Source organism: Salvelinus sp. IW2-2015, linkage group LG26 (assembly GCF_002910315.2).
Source record: "Salvelinus sp. IW2-2015 linkage group LG26, ASM291031v2, whole genome shotgun sequence".
In the NCBI taxonomy this organism is placed as follows: domain Eukaryota; kingdom Metazoa; phylum Chordata; class Actinopteri; order Salmoniformes; family Salmonidae; genus Salvelinus; species Salvelinus sp. IW2-2015.
The window spans coordinates 26,693,170-26,712,023 of record NC_036866.1 but is presented as its reverse complement, the minus strand read 5'-3'; the positions used below and the strand labels follow the sequence as shown (position 1 = coordinate 26,712,023).

The 18,854-nt window shown below is 43.7% G+C and overlaps 1 protein-coding gene across 5 annotated transcripts in view; it reads left to right on the top strand.

The window, feature by feature from the left end:
- Window positions 1-13,489, top strand: part of LOC111952802 (protein FAM107B) — a 39,470-nt gene extending 25,981 nt beyond the window's left edge. For 4 of the 5 annotated variants that reach the window (XM_070435214.1, XM_023971715.3, XM_023971714.3 and 1 more), the window contains 3 exons: window positions 6,031-6,205; window positions 8,004-8,160; window positions 12,452-13,489. In XM_070435214.1, coding sequence (XP_070291315.1) covers window positions 6,031-6,205; window positions 8,004-8,160; window positions 12,452-12,571 — 452 coding nt within the window. In that variant the 3' untranslated portion in view covers window positions 12,572-13,489. Of the gene's footprint in view, window positions 1-2,834; window positions 2,877-6,030; window positions 6,206-8,003; window positions 8,161-12,451 lie in introns of those variants that run through there. The other variant, XM_070435215.1, reaches the window with a different exon arrangement.
- The last annotated feature ends 5,365 nt before the right edge of the window (window positions 13,490-18,854 follow it).

The following is an 18,854-nucleotide window of genomic DNA, read 5'->3' as shown; positions in this document are numbered from 1 at the left end:
GTCATGACTCCACGACTGCCCGTGTCATGACTCACGCTGCCTCCTTCGACTCCCGCTGTCATGACTCACACGACTCCCGCTGTCATGACTCACACGACTCCCGCTGTCATGACTCACACGACTCCCGCTGTCATGACTCACGCTGCTCTATGTGGGTGTGTATCCTGAGAAACGTTTGTGAATAGGACCCCACCCTAACTGGGGAGGGGTGTTTCCCCGCAATCATTCAGGGCTGAGACCCTAGAATTCTCTGCTATTCCCGCTCTAGGACAGGAAATACAAACCAGACTGCAGCCCCCCGAAACTCATTCTAGGTGGATGTGCTGAGTGAGAAACAACATCTGTGCTGATAAACATCACTGGTCCACATGTAACTCTTCCTCCACCACCTCCTCATCTCTCCATCCGCCTCTGTCAGTTAGAAGGCTGTATTTCTCTGTTTTTTTAATCAGGGTTTTCTTCATGGCTAAGTGTGTGTGTGTGTGTTGTGGGGGGGCATGGGGTCATATGGTAAAGCAGGCAGCCAGCTGGTCTCTCTCTAATGAGGACATCAGCACCACATCTACGAAGAGGAAGGGTTTTTATAATCTCTTACTTTCTTTCAACCTATGAACTCGCATGAAGCTAGTGTCCCCTCCCCTTATTCTTTGTGTCTTTTGGTCGGAATCATCTCAATTTCTTCTCAACTGTCATTTTTTCCCTCCATCACCATGGAGACCAGTCATCACTCACACCGTCATAGACACAAGGCCAACAACAGGAAGTGGATGTGTGCGGGCGTTTAGCTGATAGTTAATGCAGTCCCARTGAAGGACAATCCGTTCTGATGCAGTAGCCCTGTGCAGTGCCAAGACTGTCATTCAATTAGCTCTAATGCAGCCTGCTAGTGTAGACTCAGTGACTCTCACTCACACACACACACCTACTTTATACACGCTCACACAGTCACCCCATCCCTTCCTCCCTCTCTCTCTTACTCCTTATAAATGCAAACACAAGTGAACACCCTTGAGAAAGTACTCACCCATTAGTTCACTCTAGTATTGTTTTGAGATGTTGACAGCCTCTGATTGTAATGAATGGGCTAGTTCCGCTCTCTTTCTCTCAATGTCTCTATCTCTGTTAATTTTGACCTTTCACCMCTCTCTCCCGACCCCTGGTTTCCCAGTGTCCCTTACACACAGCATAACGTAGAGGTTGTGGGAGGGTTCAACATGGAAAGAGTAAACAAGAAGATGCATACCAAGGTTTTATTCCTCTTCTCTCTGTGTATGGCAGTGTCATCTGACCATGTAGCAGTGTTTTTGTAGAGTATTAGTTCCTCTGTAGTGAGGTTGTCAGGTCTGACTGGAGAATCACACACTTGCCATCTGGTTCCTACACCTATAAACATGAAAGAGCTGCTTTAATGGGGATGCCTGGAATAGCAGGAAGTGCACTTCTAAAAAGTCCTCTACACACACGCTCACACTGCTGAAAGCTGTTTATTTMTTTTAGCCTAAAATCATATTTCAGTTATGGTGTTGACAGATGCTGTATGTCCCACAGGATAAGATGGGAGGGTATGTGTGTTTACTCTCTCTTTTTCTGTCTTTTGCTCGCTCAGTGACAGTATTGTAGTGAGAAGRTCTTGTGGCAGCATGTCACACCCGTGCCCTGCGCACCCAAGACTGCCATGCAGCTCCCCAGGATTGCCACTCAGAAGAAAATCAGCCCACGGAGAGAAGCACGATATTGAACTTCACTCAACTTTCTGAAGTTTTCCCTGTTAACACAATCAACATTTACCTTTTACTGTGGCAATTGTGATCGAATCAACGCAATATTAGCCACTTTCAATGCAACATACCGAAACAAAACAAACTATGCAAGAGTTTATGTTGTAGGCAGAACTCATCAGTAGGATTCTATTTCATTGACGGGGACGACTCAGGCCATACCCGTACTCTACACAGACCGGTGCAGCATATCCAATCAGAGCTGCATTAGAACTATATGCAAATAGACCATTGCCATATATGGGTCTGTGCAATTTACTTTGAACTGAACTGTGTTTACAGCATGAGCAGTCGTGAGTAGATGTGCTTGTTTTGAGAGCTGCATGTGCACAATTTGTTCATATCCTTTGCTAGTTAGTGCGTTATTAGCCCAGTTATAGAAGTTAGCAATTGCTTCCTACAAGAGCCCAAAACATGTACATTTCYAGACATCTTTGAAAAGCGAGTCAGTTAAAGATTTTGTTTTTGTCTTAAAGGGAAAGTGTTGTATTTTGAGACCGTCTTGAATAAGCTAAGTAGCCAATAGAGKGTACCATAATTTGCCTGATTCGCTGTAATAATAGTATGGGAGTAATAATGTATTTTTTTTTTTTTGTGGTTTCTTGCATCATACATGTTCAGTCACCTCCTTGTCTGAAGGACAAGTGGATAAACGGGTTAATGTCAAGCCCTGCATTTTTTTTTCTAAAGTCTCATGGAATGTAGGCCTACATTAAACACCACACATTGGCTGCTACTGTAGGCTGAATGGTACAACAGCTATTTCCATGTGCTATGGGATGCATTTTCTCCATTGTTTTTGATGGTAGGCCACTCTGGTAGGCCTATATTATGATCAAATAGCAACAGTAGCCTACTTTGCCACTGTTAAAACAGTAACTTAAAGCAAGTACAGCCTCAGTGTTCACAATAAAAGCGCGCTGGAAGTTGCACTGAATTAGCGGTCTGTCCCAGGCAAGAAGGGAGAGGACATGTCTCCACACTCTAAAATGGCTTCCTTCCCTTGTATCCTCTCTAAAAACACAGGTAGATTTCCAGCACTATGTTTTCATCAGTCAGGTTGTGCCAGATGATTGATCATGAAGAAAAGGAGATGAGGTGAGGAAGCCCCTTTAGAACATGAGATACAGCCCGTCTGGGACTAGCCTGGGCCCTTTCAACTCCCTATGTCTCTTCCCCTGGGGCAGAGAGGAAGTGGCACCAGATGTGTTACGTGAACGGATGCTTTCTCAATACCCTCAGCCTGGTTGCTCCACTACCCCCTGCTGCTAAAGGGTATTGCTTTTGATATACTTAGCAGCAACACGCATACAAAGCATATACAGACATGCATGCGCGCGCACACACACACAGTGTGCCCTGTTTACATGTACTGTATATCCGCCTATCACGCCTACACTGACACTCTTGCGCGCACTCACACTCACACCCTCACACTAACATAGACACACTCTCGCACATACCCACCCACCACTTATGCTGCTGCCATACTGTTTACTATTATTATTTGTCATGCTATCAGTCACTTTCTCCTAATCCCTGCCTACATGTACATATCTACCCCAATACTCCTGTATTCCTGTACATTTGGTACTGGCACTGACCATGTATAAAGCCTCCTCTTATTTCTCGTCTTTAAAAAATACATTGTTGTACTTTTTTGATATTGAATATTACACTGTTGAGTAGGGCTTCCAAATTAAGCATTTCACTGTACTTGTGCATGTGACCTAAAACTTGCACAAAGACACACACTGCGTATTGCCTTCATGAGAAATACATAGGGCTAATGTTTGATTTATGACTACCAAACATTTTTACCCCCCACAGGGTGTAAAACACAATAGATGTTTTCTGTCTCACATAATGAGATCTAAAGGATGTCTTCATGTTTTCCTTTATCTACTGTTCCTCTCTGAAAACATGCAAAAGTGCAGTACATCTGGCCCTCGTCGGAGAAAAAGATCAGTCAAAACGTCTCAGATGTTTTTTTTCGTCCACCTCTTTGTTATGCAACTGGCTCTTTGTTCGTCTCTGGGATGTGAGGCAGCGGCGACCTCTAATGTTGAGATATAAACATTACAGCTCCTCAGTGGCCCCCTTCACCAACCGCCCCTAGTGAGTGAGAATGACTACCATAATCAATAAGTTTAGATAGACTAACGGCCAGCTAACTCGCCAATCTAAAAATTGTTCGCTGACATGGCTAATTGAGTGACTGACATAACGAGAAAAACTACTGATGCACAACCACAGTTCTAAATCACACCTTGTGTATTCTACTGTTCTAACTGTCAAAAGTAAATTGAGAACCAGTCTTGTCCATACTGTATTACAGCTCCATGCTCGCTGTTTCCTAGTGTTGATGTGAAGACTCTCGTTGTCGTATCTTCAACACATAGGTCTACCGGCAGACTAAAAATGCAATTAATAAAGTTTCCAATTAAGTAAAAAAATGAGTATGTAGCCTAGCAGGCCTCAGTCTCAGATGACATGTTTTGGGCCCTGTAGCCTACGCTGCACGATGATGATGAACAAATCATGAGAATACTTCTTATGTCATAGGCTATGAAATCTTAGCACTACCTAAGTAATCTACACACAGTTATAAAATCCCATGTTGGTGTTTTTGGCCTACTTACAAAAGCCATTCATAAATGCACCTATTCTTGGAATGTGCTAATTACACTCCTGACTGACCTTTAAACTCTGAGAAAGAGACTAGCTTTGTCATTAAAGTTATTTACCGTTGTAAACAGTTTCCAGGTCAATAGTTAAAATATGAACTGTGTGAGGGGACGCCGTGTACACTATGTTGTGGGCTGTTAGGTAATAGCGCGTTTCATCAAAGTTCATTCCACCCAGCCGCTTCGCTCTAACCTCAGTAGGACAGCTGCGCGCACAGGGAACACAGCAGTTGTGCATCTCTCTCTCCTGTCTAGTGTTCAAATGAAGCTATTTAAGTAGGAAGTCTAACTTATTCTGACTTTAAATCAACAGTTGAGATGGCTACAGTGTGTAGAATACCAGTCTTCCCTCACCTACTGCAGAGTAAATCGGAGAACGTTTGTTAGATTGTTCCCATTGTTTGTCTAGATAATTTGACGCATTTTAACCAGTCTTATTATGCTTAAATGTGTTACCGGTTAAAGTGTAACTTTATAATGAAAGGACAATGGGTGGGATTTTTGCATATGCAGTGTGTTTTGTTATTGTTATGCAGACTGTCTGTCATGATAACTCTTTATATGGTTTTCATGCAAAGTACAATAAGAAGATTTGGTATGATAATATGGAGTTGTCTCCAGGGAGAAATTATCTTAAATAAACATGCTGTATATATTATCCATACATTTTACATTAATTTGGTGGCTGCAGGAAATTGTACTCTGATCTATATAGATGATCAAATCTATGTAGGACTAATGTAAATGTGTAACCTTATATTTGGATATTCAAATCAGTTTGTGAGAAATTAGAATAGGTAATGGGAGTACTCCCTATTTGAGTTGATATCTGATTAACTTATTGTATGTCTGGAATCAAGTAATTCCATCTCTGGATGACATTTGAAATGCAGTATATCCATATAAAGGTGATATTTTGATGGATATCGGCTTGTTGTTGCCAGCAGTATCTGTGAGACCTGTGAGCAGCGCCAGCTCTAGCCTTTTGGGGGACCTAAGTGAGTTTTGGTTGGGGGGCCCCTCACCTTGTGGCACAACATTTTAGTGGCCCTCCTTTTGACAGGAGTGAAGAATTTTTGTTTTAAAGCATATTTTCTGTAATTCTACACATTTTCTAATGACTTATGCCATGCTAATAATATATCTGCATGAGAATGACTATCAAAATCAATGGGGTCCCCCTGGGGGTCAGGGCCCCTTGTCATGTGCCCGGTCGTTATTCTGCAATAAGGGACAGCTTATGTCACTTATGCTTGGAACCAGCCCTGCCTGTGAGAGTCTCTATGCAGATGTTTGCCCCATTCTGGAGAATGGAACATTCCTCTAGTGGAATGGAATGATTATGTAACTCCAACCTCTCAGTAGTGAGGGTCGTAATGTCTCGGTGCGTTAAACAGATGAATGTCTCGATAGCATCCAGAGCTGAAGCCTGATTTTGACATGGTTGTGTTTGTGTGAAAGAGAGCAGGTATAGTTGACCATTACAGTGTGTAAATGAATCCATGAATTGAGATGTATATTAAATGACTAATAACATATTGAATCCCGTCTTCTCCCCTTGTCAGATCGGTGTGTGGACCCAGGTCTGTCTCTGTCTCGGGGCAGGAGTGTGATGGCTGAGCCGGACTATCTGGAGGGGGACTGTGAGGAGATGATCAAACCCAAGAAGCTGTTGAATCCAGTCAAGGGCTCCAGAAACCACCAGGACCTCCATCGAGAACTCATGATGAACCAGAAGATGTAAGTAGACTGGGGACAACACTGGGGCATCACACACTTCTCTTTCTTCTCCTGTTTCTACTACATTTTATTTCCCAGTTGTCTATACTCTGATCCTCGTCTTAATCGAGAGGGAAACCGTAACGTTTCTAGTCATCTAGTTTCTAGTCAAACACCAGTTTATCTTTCTTTGACTGACCCACCCAGGGCAGATCACTGTGTTGTGGTAGAAATAAATCCTGGCTCAGACCGTGGATGGATGAGATCCAAGCCATTCATGAGGTCGACTTGAACAGTATATAACCCTGGCGTTCAACTCTGCACACAGAGGTTCAAAGGTTTATCCTTGCCTACTGTTTGATTGTGTTGATTTCCATCTATTGGTTAAGGTTAGGGTTGAGTCAGCTGATCCTGAATCTGTTGTTAGACGTGTGTGACTGTGTGCTAATGCAGCGTGTTGCTATGCTATGACAGTGTGTATTGGGGATACCCCTGTGGGAGATGCATAACAGTACTGCTATGTAAACCTTAATGCATGACACTTGTAATGAGTTATTATATAAAACCTTTAGTTCCTTCTACTGTCTCAGAATTATTACATATCAACCTGTACTTACTGCATGTAATGGTTCCTACTGCCCCAATATTATTATAGCAGTACAATCACACAACCATCTTTTTTACAATCTATAACTTATGTTTCCAGTGAACAGTTCTGCACTGAGTGGGTGGGTAAAATAAATGGATGGGTCTTGGTGAATTGAGAAGAAGATATTTGGCTGAATGGTTTTGTAATACCTTGAGTTGCCACTTGGGAAAATGTAAGTTACAGAATGGACCGTGGCTGCAATTCACACTGGTTATGTGTGTGTGCTTGCATGCATGACTGTGTGTGGCTTTGATTCACAGCATCAGTGCTGAGGCTCAAACGGTGTCTTTTTTTTTTTTACTCTGAATGGACAGATGCTCAAAGCCTTGTTGCTATGTTATATATAAACACAGTGTACTGTTGACAGCTCTACATCACTGTGTCCGGCCGGTTAGCACACTGCACAGAACCACGTGCATTATGGACATGAACACAGAGCTCTGGAGTATGAAGGAAGGGAAGAAAGGAAAGGATGAGAGGGGGAACTTGAGAGGATTTTGATTTAGTTTAAAGTGGATTAGTCATGGTGGTGGTGATGATGATGATGAGAGCCAGGGATGGTAAGGAACGTTATGTAAGGAGGATTAGGGAGTCAGTTGCACAACTGAATGCATTCAACTGAAATGTGTCTTCCGCATTTAACGGTGCGGGGAGCTGCCTTAATCGATGTTCACGTCATCAGAGCCCAGGGAGCAGTTCATGTTGGGGGTTAACTGCCTTGCTCAAGGATAGAACGGCAGATTATTACACCTTGCCAGCTCAGGGATTCGAACCAGCGACTGTTCGGTTACTGGCCCAACGCTCTTAACCAGTATGCTACACCATCCCCCTCGGTCTCTTACTCTTCCCTAACTACCTATGTTCTAACTGTAACACAAACACACTATTATGCAGTAGTTACTTATTAGATAACTAGCTGGCTGCAGGGGTGGCTGGGGTCTGTGATTTATGTAATGGCAGTAGGCAGAGACATTTTGAAATCATAAAACCCCCCAACTTAACACAGGTGCGTAACAACAAAATGGAAACGCCTATTTCATCAATGTCATGTCTATCAGTAAGGGGACTGCTCAAGCCACTTCTCAGAATTTGGAGTAAAAGAAAGGGAGAGCTATATTATGAAAGAGGATGTTTGTACTAACAGCTCCTGCGATTGGTTGTTTCTCCTAGGGGCCTGGCTCCCCAGAACAAGCCAGAGCTCCAGAAGGTTCTGGAGCTGAGGAAGAGAGAGCAGGTTCTCAAGGCCCAGAGGGAGGAGCAGGAGGCCCACACCAAGAGGAGCGACCTGGAGATAGAATTAATGAAGAGACAACAGAAACTAGAACAGGTAAACACACATTCACACACACATGCCTCCGCACGCACACACTGCGATACTTACACACACCCAACACTGTAAACCTACAGGTAACTGCCAACATAATGGAAACACTTGAGTAAATGAGGGATACAACGTATATTGAAAGCAGGTTATTCCACACAGGTGATTCCTGAGTTAAATAAAGGGCCAATGCAGCYGTTTTTATCTGGGTAACAAATATACTGTGCAATTTAGCTCTGGTACATCCTGTTTCCATTGATCAGCCTTAAGATGTTTCTACAACTTGATTGGAGTCGATATGTGGTCAATTCAATTGATTGGACATGATTTGGAAAGGCACACACCTGTCTATATAAGATCCCACAGTTGACAGTGCATGTCATAGCAAAAACCAAGCCATGGGGTCGAAGGAATTATCCATAGAGCTCTGATACAGGATTGTGTCGAGGCACAGATCTGGGGAAGGGTACCAAAAAATGTCTGCAGCATTAAAGGTCCCCAAGAACACAGTGTCCTCCATCATTCTTAAATTGAAGAAGTTTGGAACCACCAAGACTCTTCCTAGAGCTGGCTGCCCGGCCAAACTGAGCAATCAGGGGAGAAGGGCCTTGGTCAGGGAGGTAACCAAGAACCCGATGGTCACTCAGAGAGGGCTCCAGAGTTCCTCTGTGGAATCTTCCAGAAGGACAACCATCTCTGCAGCACTCCACCAATCAAGCCTTTATGGTAGAGTGGCCTGATGGGAGCCACTCCTCAGTAAAAGGCACATGACAGCCCACTTGGAGTTTACCAAAAGGCACCTACAGGACTCTGACCATGAGAAACAAGATTCTCTGGTCTGAAGAAACCAAGATTGAAGTCTTTGGCCTGAATGCCAAGCATCAAGGCTTCAGGAAAACTGTCACCATACCTACAGTGAAGCATGGTGGTGGCAGCATCATGCTGAGGGATGTTTTTCAGCGGCAGGGACTGGGAGACTAGTCAGGATCGAGGGAAAGATGAATGGAGCAAAGTACAGAGATATCCTTGATGAAAACTTGCTCAGGACCTCAGACTGGGGCGATGGTTCACCTTCCAACAAGACAACAACCTTAAGCACACAGCCAAGACAATGTAGGACTAGCTTCGGGACAAGTGTTCTTGAGTGGCCCAGTCAGAGCCCGGACTTGAACCCGATCGAACATCTCTAGAGACCTGAAAATAGGTGCGCAGCGACGCTCCCCATCCAACCTGACAGAGCTCAAGAGGATCTGCACCGAAGAATGGGAGAAACTCCTCAAATTATAAGTGTGCCAAGCTTTTAGAGTCATTCCCAAGAAGACTCGAGGCTGTAATCGCTGCCAAAGGTGCTTTAACAAAGTACTGAGTAAAGGGTCTGAATACTTAAAATGAAATTATATTTATATATTTATTTCAAAAATGTCTAAATCCCTGTTTTTGCTGGGTGAGCCATGTGAGTGCTTCGGAGCACGCAGATGGGACAAGGGATTTATAATTATTATATTCAGCCCAAGAGCACAACGGCCACTGGCCACAGAAGGCATGGACCTTTTTAGGGGGCATTACGACCACACAAAGGGGATGCCGYCGGGAAATTTGAGGCATTCCCAAGTACTTGTCAAATTGTGAATGAGAGACTGATGAAATGTSTGCAGCCTGCACACAAAAAAACTAAGCAGAGCTCATGCCTTCATTAGTTGCATCATGCAGCCTTGTACAAATCAAAACATATAGCCCAACATTTGTATTGCATCTAAAGTTACATTAAGAACTCTAAATTAAGCATATAGGAGGACTTGTTTCTTTGTTAACTGCTCAACACAGAGTACCTGAATGTATGCACTCCCTCAAATCGTTTGGAGACAATATCCTTTCTATTTTTTTCAGCTATGTTCAATTGTATTCTTGATACTGTTTGTTTCTAAATAGAGTAAAAACTCACCAACGACTAGTAAAGCTCAAACCAAGTTTATTTACTCAATGGTTCAAACAGCTGAAAGACTTAAGACATGTTTCCTCCAGCACAAGTGTATGTATATACCCCAGTATGGGTTGAAGTATCCTCCTTCCCTCTAAACATTACATTTTTATTGCTAGGCAGGAATTTAAGTAATGCGGACAATAAACTGTTCCATCTCCCTTAATGTGACCTGACCCTGGCCCCCATTCCTCACTAATCCACATCTCACCACCCKTATCAGTGACTGCAACCATGTGATTGCCTTTCCTTTACTCAGTACATTCCAAGCTTAATTGCCTCCACCATATACATTCCTCCTACAGATAACCATTAACTTCTGGTGTAGAAACCAGAGTATAGCACTCCTCATTTCCATAGGATAACTGATAATTAAAAATGTTTCAAGTTTAGGAGTCAGAACCCATCAATACTATAAAATGCCACGCAATTCTAAGCAAATCTTGTCTGCTAAATGAACTAGTGTAGCCTGTAACCATATGCAATAGCCAGATCAGGGCCTAACATAAGGACAACTCGGAGTATGCTATTCTGTTCTTCTGAAATAGACTACATTTTCTTCATATCATGTTTCTTTAGACCTGTCTAAAATAAATAAATAATGGATTTATTGTGTATGCTATATTACATGGATTTGTTAGACTTTTTAAAATGTACCTGTTCCAAAGGTCTGCATCAGTGGCTTGTAGGCTATGCATGTAAGCCAGGCGACGCTAAATATATTTGTTAATTACTGTGAGATTGGCAGTTATTTGCTTGACAAACACCGTCTGACAAAATGGTATGACCACCATAGCCCAAGTCTCACACACAGATCACCCTGGTACAATACTGGCAGCTCAACACACACACACCTAAATTCAGCAAAAGAAGAAGCGTTCTCTCACTGTCAACTGTGTTAAATTTCAGCAAACTTAACATGTGTAAATATTTGTATGAACATAAGATTCAACAACTGAGTGACAAACTGAACAAGTTCCACAGACATGTGACTAACATCATTTGAATGTGTCCCTGAACGGGGGGGGGGGGGGTCAAAAGTAACAGTCAGTATCTGGTGTGGCCACCAGCTGCAAGTACTGCAGTGCACCAGATTTGCCAGTTCTTGCTGTGAGATGTTACCCCACTCTTCCACCAAGGCAACTGCAAGTTCCCGGACATTTCTGGGGGGAATGGCCCAAGCCCTCACCCTCCGATCCAACAGTGCCCAGACGTGCTCAATGGGATTGAGATCCGGGCTCTTCGCTGGCCATGGCAGAACACTGACATTCCTGTTTTGCAGGAAATCATTTACAGAACGAGCAGTATGGCTGGTGGTATTGTCATGCTGGAGGGTCATGTCAGGATGAGCCTGCAGGAAGGGTACCGCATGAGGGAGGAGGATGTCTTCCCTGTAACGCACAGCATTGAGATTGCCTGCAATGACAACAGGATCAGTCCGATGATGCTGTGACACACCGCCCCAGACCATGACGGACCCTCCAAATCGATCCTGCTCCAGAGTACAGGCCTCTAACTCCCATTCCTTCAACGATAAACGCGAATCCGACCATCACCCCTGGTGAGACAAAACCGCGACTTATCAGTGAAGAGCACTTTTTGCCAGTCCTGTCTGGTCCAGCGACGGTGGGTTTGTGCCCATAGGTGACATTGTTGCCGGTGATGTCTGGTGAGGACCTGCCTTACAACAGGCCTACAAGCCCTCAGTCCAGCCTCTCTCAGCCTATTGCGGACAGTCTTAGCACTGATGGAGGGATTGTGCCTTCCTGGTGTAACTCGAGCAGTTGTTGTCATCTTGTACCTGTCCCGCAGGGGTGATGTTCGGATGTACAGATCCTGTGTAGGTATTGTTACACGTGGTCTGCCACTGCGAGGACAATCAGCTGTCCGTCCTGTCTCCCTGTAGCGCTGTCTTAGGCGTCTCACAGTATGAACATTGCAATTTATTGACCTGGCCACATCTGCAGTCCTCATGCCTCCTTGCAGCATGCCTAAGGCACGTTCACACAGATGAGCAGGGACCCTGGGCATCTTTTTTTGTGTGTTTTTCAGAGTCCGTAGAAAGACCTCTTTAGTGTCCTAAGTTTTCATAACTGTGACCTTAATTTGCCTAGCGTCTGTAAGCTGTTAGTGTCTTAAAGACCGTTCCACAGGTGCATGTTCATTAATTGTTTATGGTTCATAGAACAAGCATGGGAAACAGTGTTTAAACCCTTTACAATGAACATCTTTGAAAGACAAGTTTTTTTTGTTGAGTTTACAAGCTAAAATGTACTTGTACTAACATTTAACCTAACACACTTATCTGTCTGTGTTTAGCTGGAGTTGGACCAGCAGAAGGATGAGGAGGAGCAGGAGAACACCCCTGAGTTCGTGAAGATGAAGAGCAATCTTAGGAGGACCAAGCAGGAGGCTAATGGGGAGGAACGTACCACTTAGGGACCCATGGGGTGGGGGGGGATGTTTGAGAGGGCAACTGTGTACATAGAGGTATGTTTGTGCAGAGTCTATGGCACATGTCATCTGAGGTGGACTTCACTTCCTGATTCTGATTTATCTGACCCTGTTGAGAAAGACTACAGACCCTTTTGTCTGCCTACTAAATACCAACAGTACTACAGACCTCTTTGTCTGTCTGCTACAGCTCTCACCACAGGCAGTGACCAAGGAAACTTAACCACCTCTGCTTCTCTCACCAACAGACAGACAGACTTTGCAGAGAAGAGTATCCCCTATAGAGACTACACACTGCTTTGTCTGCCTGCTATAGTACTCACATCGGCATCTCCACTCAAAACACAGACCGAGAGGAGACTTAACATGGACACAAAACACGGAACATGCTACATGAAGGACAGCCAGCCAGTCTTCTTGGGAAGCCTGATGCAGGGATAAACRGAACTCACACATTTTCCATTCCCTCTCTCCTGTCTGCTCCTCTCTCTCCGGCCACAGAAAGTTCTCCTTCTGTTATTGTTGTCATTGTTTTCATTTTCAGAACCCAGAATAGAATAGCGGACACTGGATGGACTCTTAAAGCTGTGTTTTGTAAAAATGCCAAATTAATGTGCTGTTATTTATGTTTGTTTGTAGTATTTTAGCCCCATGTAGGGAGTGTGAGAGACATCTGTTTAGTTTTACAGCTCAATGTGTGGAACCTGAGCAGGACAAGATGAGTTTGTGTGAAAAAACACCCAGGTTACTTTTTATTATTTTTTATCTCCAACATACCATTTCCTCAGCTAATGCTATTTGAAGCAATACCAGAACCCTTTCCAAGTGTGAGACTTTTCTTTCTATAATTATTTCTCTAATTGTTTTTTTTGTATGAATAAAAGTGACATTAAATCAGTCTTACTTTGGATGTGACAGAGATTGTTATAGACGATACTAGAAAGTATGTGCGCACGAGTTCTTTGCTGGGTTCATGTGCTTCTCTGATAGTCAGAAACAATTGACATGGAAAATCTGGGTAAGACCTAACACAATCCACTGTTCTTCTGCAGACCCAACGTCTAATTTTTAATATCATTTAACATTTTCATACTCTGCAATGTTCCCTCTAAAGCCTTGATCACGCCGATTGCGTCATTGCATCAATGCTGCATAACATTTTGAGCAGCTACGCAACTATACTGAATCCCGGTATCTACACACGTGTTGCAGACAGTCGCATGCGGTTGTTGGACACATGGAGGAGAGAATCATTTTCACAGTATCATCAAAACCGTGTTTTTTTTTACAGATCTGCTGACAGCTACAGGGACATAAATGCAAAAAATGCTGCTTGGAGATGTGTCCACGATAGTACCTYTGTGGCCAAAAGTTTTGAGAATGACAAATATAMATTTTMACAAAGTCTGCTGCCTCAGTTTCTATGGTGGCAATTTGCATATACTCCAGAATGTTATGACTAGTGATCAGATGAATTGCAATTAATTGCAGAGTCCCTCTTTGCCATGCAAATGAACTGAATCCCATTCAAACATTTCCACTGCATTTCAGCTCTGCCACAAAGGACCAGCTGACATCATGTCAGTGATTCTCTCGTTAACACAGGTGTGAGTGTTGACGAGGACAAGGGTGGAGATCACTCTGTCATGCTGACTGAGTTCAAATAACAGACTGGAAGCTTCAAAAGGAGGGTGGTGCTTGGCTTCCTCTGTCAGCCATGGTTACCTGCAAGGAAACACATGCCGTCATCATTGCTTTGCAAAAAAGGGCTTCACGGGCAAGGATACTGCTGCCAGTAAGATTGCACCTAAATCAACAATTTATCGGATCATCAATCACTTCAAAGAGAGCAGTTCAATTGTTGTGAAGAAGGCTTCATGGTGCCCAAGAAAGTCCAGCAAGCGCCAGGACCRTCTCCTAAAGTTCATTCCGCTGTGGGATCGGGGCACCACCAGTACAGAGCTTGCTCAGGAATGGCAGCAGGCAGGTGTGAGTGCATCTGCACGCACAGTGAGGCGAAGACTTGGAGGATCACCTGGGGTCAAGAAGGGCAGCAGAGAAGCCACTTCTCTCTAGCAAAAACATCAGGGACAGACTGATATTCTGCAAAAGGTACAGGGATTGGACTGCTGAGGACTGGGGTAAAGTAATTTTCTTTGAATGCCCTTTCCGATTGTTTGGTGCATCCGTAAAAGGCTTGTCCGGAGAAGACAAGGTGAGCGCTACCATCAGTCCTGTGTCATGCCAACAGTAAAGCATCCTAAGACCATTCATGTGTGGGGTTGCTTCTCAGCCAAGGGAGTGGGCTCACTCACAATTTTGCCTAAGAACACATCCATGAATAAAGAATGGTACCAACACATCCTCCGAGAACAACTTCTCCCAACCATCCAGGAACAGTTTGGTGATGATCAATGCCTTTTCCAGCATGATGGAGCACCTTGCTAGTGATAACTAAGTGCCTCGGCGAACAAAACATCCATATTTTGGGTCCATGGCAAGGAAACTCCCCAGACCTTAATCCCATTGAGAACTTGTGGTCAATCCTCAAGAGGCGCGTGGACAAACAAAAACCCACAAATTCTGACAAACTCCAAGCATTGATTATGCAAGAATGGGCTGCCATCAGTCAGGATGTGGCCCAGAAGTTAATTGACAGCATGCCAGGGCGGATTGCAGAGGTCTTGAAAAAGAAGGGTCAACGCTGCAAATATTGACTCTTTGCATCAACTTCATGTAGTTGTCAATAAAAGCCTTTGACACTTATGAAATGCTTGTAATTATACTTCAGTATTCCATAGTAACATCTGACAAAAATATCTAAAGACACTGAAGCAGCAAACTTTGTGGAAATTCATATTTGTCATTCTCAAAACTTTTGGCCACGATTTGTAGGATTTTACAGGTCAGTTTAGCAATAAACTTCTAGATGTGGCTAGCTAGCTAACTAGCTTGCTAACCTAGCCAATGAAATGTGTGTTTGTGGGAGAGAGATGGTCATATAAATTATGTTAGTTACTACCCCTGGTAATTTGGCCAAATAACCGTGTGTTAGAGAAATAGTAATATAAATTATTACTGATCATTTGGTCAGATAAGTGTGACTGTGTGTACAGTAGGTGACATGTCCATGTTCACTATCTAATAACTATAGTTATGCTAGGTGATGGTTTGGCTTATGTACTCATTACTATGTAGAAGAAGACTGTAGGAGGGAATGGAGAGGACTCAGGGACAGGTATCAGAGCGAGGGGCGGAGGAGAGGTCTGGGTCAKYARCTTCAGGCGCTTCTGCTACATTCTTTATTTTCTGGATCCGTTTATTGTGCCTARAGCAACAAGTGGAAATTTTACAGGCCAACCCCTCAACGTCATCTGTAGTGCGATCACTTCTCCACCGGTACAGCTAGACACTACGTCATCTACAAGTATGTCCTCCACCGGTGCAGTAGCCCTCTACGTCATCTTCAAGTATGTCTCCACCGGTGCAGCGTGACCCTCTACGTCATCTTAAGTATGTCCTCCACCGGTGCAGCGTGACCCTCTACGTCATCTTCAGTATGTCTCCACCGGTGCAGCTAGACCCTCTACGTCATCTTCAAGTATGTCCTCCACCGGTGCAGCGTGACCCTCTACTTCATCTTCAAGTATTCCTCCACCGGTGCAGCGTGACCCTCTATGTTTTCTTCAAGTATGTCACCACGGTGCAGCGAGACCTGTACGTCATCTTCAAGTATGTCTCCACCGGTGCAGCTAGACACTACGTCATCTTCAAGTATGTCCACCACCGTGAGCGAGACCCTCTATGTTATCTTCATATGTCTCCACCGGTGCAGCTAGACACTCTACGTCATCTTCAAGTATGTCCACCACGGTGCAGCGAGACCCTCTATGTCATCTTCAGTATGTCTCTACCGGGGCAGCTAGACACTCTACGTCATCTTCAGTATGTCTCGCACAGGTGCAGCGTGACCCTCTACGACGTCTACGTCATCCGCAAGTTTGACCATCACCGGTGCAGCCATGGCAGACACTGGAATGGAGGAAGCACCTCTGGACCAGGGACCCGGTGAGATTAATATGACCCTCACCGAAGTGACCACTTAGGACCTCAAACGGGATGTGGCCGTGGAGAAACACGTGCAGAAAAACGAAGAGGAACAACTTCACACCAGGYGTCATTGGAGGTACCAGCCCCCAGATCCACTCAACTAATTTCTGCAGAGGCTCTTCCAAGCTGTCGAGAGGAAAGCAGCCCAGCCTGATGCTCACAGGAAGGAGGAGGAAGAGACCCTCTGCCATGTGCCTGGTTCTAACCCTGAAGAGGCTGCCTCGGCAAAGAAAAGCAGCAGCCCAGCTTAAGATTCAAGTTCAATGGTTCTTTTTTAATCCACAACACAGGATGTGTCAAGTATTGCGACAGTGAAGTAAAGTGGGGTCATTTTTGCATACTCATGTACGCTAATTGGTATTTCAGATCAAAGGATTAATATGAGTCAAATGTATAGTTGGTTTGAAAATACCCTGAAACAAGTTTGCTGTCTAAATATGTGCCTGTCATATTAATCTTTTGACCTCAAATCCCATGAGTGCACAACAAGAATTACCAACTGTACCACACTCTTACAATATTTATGCCACTAACTACACTAGACAAGCAGTATTTAGTAAACATAAATCTCACCTTCTATGGTATTATGTAATGTGTGTTGTTTTTCTTTTTTCCTTTTTTTCCCTTAAAACCCCCCAGCGGATGGAGTCAAGATAGTCAGCTCACAGGAACGACAGGAGGAAGAGAGGAGTTGTCTGGTTGCTATTGTATTGTACCTTTCCTTTCACACACGTGTCAATTCTGTTTAAATTCCGTCAATTCATAAAGTTAATTGTTACTAAATTCTTAGGATAACATTCATTATTAGTGTTACATAGATTTCTGAATTGACTGAATTGAAACTCACACACCAGAGAATTCACAGATTCTCTTGTTGGTCTAAAGGTGAATAGATTTCTTTCATTTAAACCACCTGAAAACCAGGGTATTGGAACTGTTTGTGTTATGGYTACACATTCTTTTCTTATTTACAGAGACAAACACACACTGCTCTTCTCCTTGAGGCACCTCACGTGTCCAATGCCACGCCCTTTTATCTCCCTGAGGGGGCTGTCGAGATGAATGGTGGTGGCTAACCATACGGATGGAGCCAAGGCAGGTAGAGGGGAGAAGGCAGGCAGACTGGTGAGGGGGTGGGTAGACTGTATTACTCTCTCTCCATGGGAGGATCTAAACCATAATTCCTTGACTGCTCATGTCCTCTCCTCGCCACCTTCTCAAAGCCCATTGGAGGAGACGGTCAGAGAGGGGATTGTCAGGTTGAGGACGCGAGGAGTCAAAGGAAATGCAACTGAGATTTTCCAACTGTCCTTATTCCGCTTACCATGTCCTTGTTAGTAAGTAAATAGTTACTCAATACTTAGGATAGCATTCATTATTAGTTGTCCATTGATTGCATGAAAATTGACTGAATTGAAATTCGCACACTGGAGAATTCAGATGCTAAAAGTGAAATTGTGGCTACACATTCCCTTTTTTTGTGCCAAAAATACATGCTCTTGTTGTTCTCTTATAGATTACAGGTGATTTGTGTGTTTATCTTCACATTCATTTTTATATTTTTTTTATATACATGTCCATACATGCACACACACCTTTCAATAACGCACATACCAKWCATGTTCTTTCTTGTACTTTCTCCTGTAATGTTTTTCATTTAATTTGTTTCTTAGTATCTCAATTAGATCTGCCAAGGTGTACAGAGGAAAGAGTCTAAGACAAGAGGAAAGCAAAAACCCAATCTCTAATTCATTTTTCTGTCCACCTGCGTTTTGTTGTCAGACCAGTGAAGATGGTGGAAAACTGTGCTAATTGTTTTCACCCTAGGTTACCCTTTCCCATTGTTGTCAAAGTAACTGTATGTCGTATAACCTTAATTAGAGCTCCTGCTCACCTGATGTACCATGCCAGGTGTGCATTATACTGATGTTAAAGGGAGGGAAGGGGTTATAGTGTGGTCTTTACTCCCAAATTCACTCAATATGACTTCCAAATGAAGAGAGACAATGAGACATTATATAACCTGAGGGAAAAAATGTATTTTATGGACAACGGCTGTAGTCCATTGTTATTGATGTTTCTTTAAAATAACCTTCATGGCATGCTGCCATGGAACTTCACCTGCTGGCGATGAGAAGCATGTGGTCAGCTTCTCCCT